We start from the raw sequence: 5229 nt of genomic DNA on the forward strand, positions 1-5229 counted from the left end.
TTGCTTCAGAAGCGAGGCAAGAATCCTTCCTAGCCTCGGAAAACAAAGAATGGTGGAACAGGCCAACAGGTGTGCGTCATATGAGAGGCCCCGCCTTAAATGGAGCGCGATTTCCGCCAAAGATTTGGAAATTGGTCCGTGCGCAAAGCATTGTGGGGATTTTAAGACCGCGGAGTCCACACATTTGCAGCCTCGACATTTCTCGCCACGAAGTACGTCGGCCTCGGTAGAATTCCAAGTATGCTGGACATTGGAACAGTCCTTCGGCGGCACTCGATGACGTAGTATGCTTGAAATAGTGGCTCTGGAGCAGCCTTCCTCGACATTGAGAAACACCCTCTAATTCTAAAGTCAAAATCTTAAATCGCAGCATTCATACAAATATTACAGAAAATCATAAATCAATCTACAAATAATTGATAAATTGTTCCTCATTTATCAAAAGTAAAACGTTCTTTAGTTCCTGTTCTTCTATTGGGATTATTCACGGCTTTTCTCCGTTTTACATCACTTCAAACGTTTAGAAAATGTAGAAATTGGAATGGGAATTTCTTTGACACTTTGCTATACTCTCTATTATCAGCACATCATAATCATAATTAAAAATAGTGTTAGAGTTTGAGGATAAATAGTGGAAAAATGTGAGGAAACTAAAAAGCTGTCTACATCTTGGGGGTGCTGTTCAGATGGTGCTCTACGTTTAGTATAAGCTCTCAGATAAAGTTAAATATTAGAAGTCGTGTTTTGTATGAAGGCAATAAACAAGCTGTAATGCACATCATTTTCTGTAAACAAGTGTTATCTCCAAACGTTGGGATGATTTTAAAGGCTGAGGATCTGTTTGTGTGCTACACAGCAGAGCCTCCATGTGACACTGATGGAGGCTGTCAGTCCCACGCCGCTCGCTCCGCCAGTCCCCGCCGCCACACCGGCCCCTGCTGGCCTTTGGCACCTCATTTCCATGGCATGCCAGCTGAAGGCAAATATGCCAACCTACTCTGCTTTGTATGTGGGCCCCAAATCCTCCACCGGATTATCTGATTGTCTCCTCGCAGAGCCATTTGATTTCTTGAATGTTCATATCGAGATATCGATACGATAACGATATATCGTTCAGCCCTAGTGCCCTCTGTGGACGATCACGGTGGCGTGCGTGCGGGCGAGCGTACGCTGAGTGTGTGCCGCCGAGGAGAGGGAAAAAGGAGAGCAGATCACAGAGCAGTTTGCCAGTTAATAGATGAAGAGCAGACGAGAGGGGAGTGGGAGGAAAGGTGGAGACGGCGAGAGAGAAGATGATTAAAAGATCTTGTGGCTTTTTGTCAGGCTACAGCCGTAACCCTCCCTCCTTCATTTTCTCTTGATTGAGAGGAAGAACAACATGTGATCCCACACACCTCCTTATGATAACTGGTTATTTTGAAGGCTATTGGATGCAACTTAGACGAGATGAGGAATATGTATTCTATTTAAAGAGGAATGTCTGCGTCCCATGCATTGAGCTGCTGACAGTTGGTGTTTTATTGGCACAGTTTTCTGTGGCGCTCCACACTGGCCTTGGGTTTTTCGCCTAAGAGCAAGCACTTTCTCGCTGCAGGGGAGATGACATTCTAAATTCCCAGAGAATCTGAGTCTTGAGGCAGGTTTGACATACTTTACCAGACACAATGTGTCCTGGAGAAGGGCCCCCGTGGGCTCCCTCACAGGGTTCCTGGAGACCCTTAGGCAAAGTAGAAAATAGTTTTCAAGTGAAATCTTAATTTCATCATGATTTAATTTGGGGTTAAGGCAGACAGGGAAAGTTAAAGGGATGCTCCTGACCATTTTAAATAAATAATGTCACTGCATTTGGCCAAGACTGAGTGCTGACTGAAGCTTCATTTAAATATTAACTTGCAGAAGCATTGAAAGTTTAGTGGACAGAAAAATACTGGGACTCTACTATTGATCATTTATATTCTAACTTTGCTTTAATGTTTGGTGTTTGCTGCTACATTTATCTAACGGCTTTAATTACTAGTTATTTTGCAGATTCAGTCAACAATACATGTAATAAATATTCCAGATATTATTCTATAACTAAGGGCGTGTGGCTACCGAGGGTGAAATTCTCACGCTACCCAGTGTTTAAAGTAATATATAAAATCATTTTAAAAAGCTACTTGTTTACCAGCATAAACATTGAAACAGCAAAAACCCATTAATACATCATCATTTGTTGGTCGAAACAAGATGTTCTCTCATTTGATCCTTATCTCATAAGCTCCAAAAGGCTTGATTGTATGAGTGCTCTTTAATACTTGTGATTTGTTCCTACCCGAGAGATAAGAGAAAATAAAAGAACATTAGTGAATCCTTGACATCAATAAGTGCTAAAAATCTGTGGATGCCTTTTTAAAAAAAGAGGAAATGTGTCCTTATATCGCATACTGCAAGAGGCTGAGGAAAAAATGCTTAATCAGTGTTTTGTTTCCCCGTGCCTACACATTGCGTGCTCACCTAATCTGCTACCTCACACACACTTTCCCACCTCACTTAGCAGCTGTTGTTTGCCTGTTTGTGTGTGGCTGTGGTGGGTGTGTGTGTGTCCTTGTGTTTGCCTCACCAGCAGGCCGTGGATGTTTGCAGAAGAATTGAGTTTGGCACAATGCTGCGTGTTTGTCCCATGTGGACGGGCCGGAGAACAGGGCGGTGTGCAGACCGATCAACAGGCTCGTGCTGCAGTTAGTCACAGCGCAGGCTTCTCTTAATCCTCCTTCCTTTGTGTGTCAGTGAGAGGTGCAGTGGTGTGGAAACGTGTCATGTGCTGTTGTTGTTTGGTTGATGTTTCATCGCTTACTGTTGACATTTGAACCACCACTTTGTTGGCAACCACTCTGCAACATAGTGTATAAATGCTCAGTTGGTACATCGTTTATAAAAAGCACAGCATTTAAGGACTGGCATAAAGGATCATCTCTATGTGGAAATATGAAATACTTCATTTACAACTTTCTTTCTATGCCTCAACTGAACATTTTGACGTTAATACAAGTAATCTGTGATTTTGAAACCATTGTAGTGCATTGAGATACTTTAAGAGAGATTTCATTAGGGCTGTCGGAGTCATATCATGCTTCAGGATTGTTTTCAATTCATTGCAATGTATTGCGATTCTGTAAGCAAGGCGTTATTAGATCTAACTTTAGGGAAACTGTCATAAGTATAAATAAATAAAATAAATATATAAATACAAGAACACATCACCAAATGCATACATTTTCTTTGTTATGCAATCAGAGCAATGTTACATCCAACATTGTATCAAACTTTGTTCTCCAATCCAAATACACATTTGCCCATAACAGCAAAGAATGAAACAATAAATACATTAAAAAGGGCTTACAGAAGTTTTAAGATAAAAAGCATATACAAGTAAAGTAAATACAAATTGTAAACAGATTTGAATTGATAAAGTGTCACCCAACTTGATATTGTGATAATCAAGGTCAGGGCTGCACACTTTAGGAAAAATGTCTAATTGTAATCATTTTAACTCGCATCGCAATTGAGATATGCTTCCCGATATCAGAAGGAATGATCATTCTTGAGACAATATTCACATTATCTTTGAAAGAATATATTGAAATGAGGATCTGTGCCAAACAAAGTGTAATAACCCTGTAGAATACTGTTGTAAGCAGCACCACAATACTTAATTCATAATGATATTTTCACATAATTTGTCTCCACAAATGTTGTTTACTGTAAACTGAACATGCACTAGTCTATAAACTATATTGTGATTTCCAAACCGTTTTGAATAATGGTGCAGCCCTACTCAAGTGTAGTGATATTTCCCTACACTGCTAATTTATCAAATGGAACATGTTGTCCTCTATCATTTAGCATGTGACAGTTTTAATGTCAACAGCTGGCATGTCTGCTAATCTGTTAAGCAATCAGCTGACACACACACAGTATCATACCAGATTTGAATCAATTCTTAACAAATGTGATTGTAGTGTGTGTGTGTGTTCTGCGTGCACTTCTGCATGCTGAGCCACAGATGGCAGCGCTCCACCTCACGCTTCCAAGTGCCCTGTGTGAATGTGTGGTGTCAGGTTTTCTTTGCGTGTGAGAGGAGAACGGTAGACTGCAGTTCTGTTGATGTCTGCACAATGCAACAACATAGTTTGTCTCCCTCTGTTGTCCTCTGTGCCTCACTTGCTTTTTCCTTCCCTTCCCTTGACGTTCTTTCAACCATTCCGCCCCTTTTCCCTCCATTAATACAACGTCTTTACAGCTTGATTGATCATCTTATACGTTCTTTGAATGCTAAGACATAGCTTGACATCTCATCATTCTCACCCCCAAAAAAGGGTTCATCCTTTTGAATTGAGCCTTAAATAACAACACGTCTTTCTAACAGAAAATACCAAATTCACACTGAATTCCTTAAGGTTGAGCAACATTTTCTTTTAAACGTGTGACAGAATTGTACTTAACCTTGTTTTCATCAAATTTCTATCGCTTTTTTTTATTGCATTAGTGAAGCCTAAAGACTGAATATATTCTCACACTGCTCGACTATGTATTTCTCTTAAAATTCCTGTGTTCTGAAACTTAAAGGTCCCATGTCATGCTTTCCCGGTTATTACCCGTCCCCTTGTGTGTTATGAAGGTTTTTATGCATGTAAACGGTCTGCAGAGTCAAAACCCTCAAAGTACACCCTGTAGCGAGTAAAACTCTAACACAGAAAATACCTCCCCAAAACGCCTCGTTGGAGATACGTCACTGTCCATAGAATCTTCCGGGTACCGCATGATATGCGGTACCCGGAAGATTCTATGGACAGTGACGTATCTCCAACGAGGCGTTTTGGGGAGGTATTTTCTGTGTTAGAGTTTTACTCGCTACAGGGTGNGTTTTCATAGACCTGGTTGCTTATTTCTCTCAAATCTGGCAACAGAGTGGGCAGGGCGCAGTGTCTAATAGTAGCATTAAGCTAACAAGAGGCTACGTTCAGCTGGTGACTCGGGAGTCGGGACAGAGAAAATGTCAGGAGTTTGGAAGTATTATAAAATTGAAAGCGAAGGCAGTGTAACAGCCAGATGCAATGTTTGCAAGGCGGAGGTTACATTTTTACAGGTTGTTACGACCCTGGGTCGTTAGGTCATTTGTGTGTACATTTTTCCCTCCTCCTGTGTCTGTGAGAGTGTGTGTGTGTGTGTGTGTGTGTGTGTGTGTGT

General features: G+C 41.1%; 1 protein-coding gene across 1 annotated transcript in view; it reads left to right on the top strand.

Annotated features, from left to right (window-relative positions):
• The window catches only part of LOC104957379 (mediator of RNA polymerase II transcription subunit 13-like), a 34446-nt gene that overhangs the window by 10515 nt on the left and 18702 nt on the right, over positions 1-5229 (top strand). Inside the window, exon 3 of the mRNA XM_010785004.1 lies at positions 857-1005. Within this exon, the coding sequence (XP_010783306.1) occupies positions 857-1005 (149 nt within the window). The remainder of the gene's footprint in view (positions 1-856; positions 1006-5229) is intronic.

Source organism: Notothenia coriiceps, unplaced genomic scaffold, assembly GCF_000735185.1.
Source record: "Notothenia coriiceps isolate Sejong01 unplaced genomic scaffold, NC01 NC01_scaffold00026885, whole genome shotgun sequence".
NCBI lineage: Eukaryota > Metazoa > Chordata > Actinopteri > Perciformes > Nototheniidae > Notothenia > Notothenia coriiceps.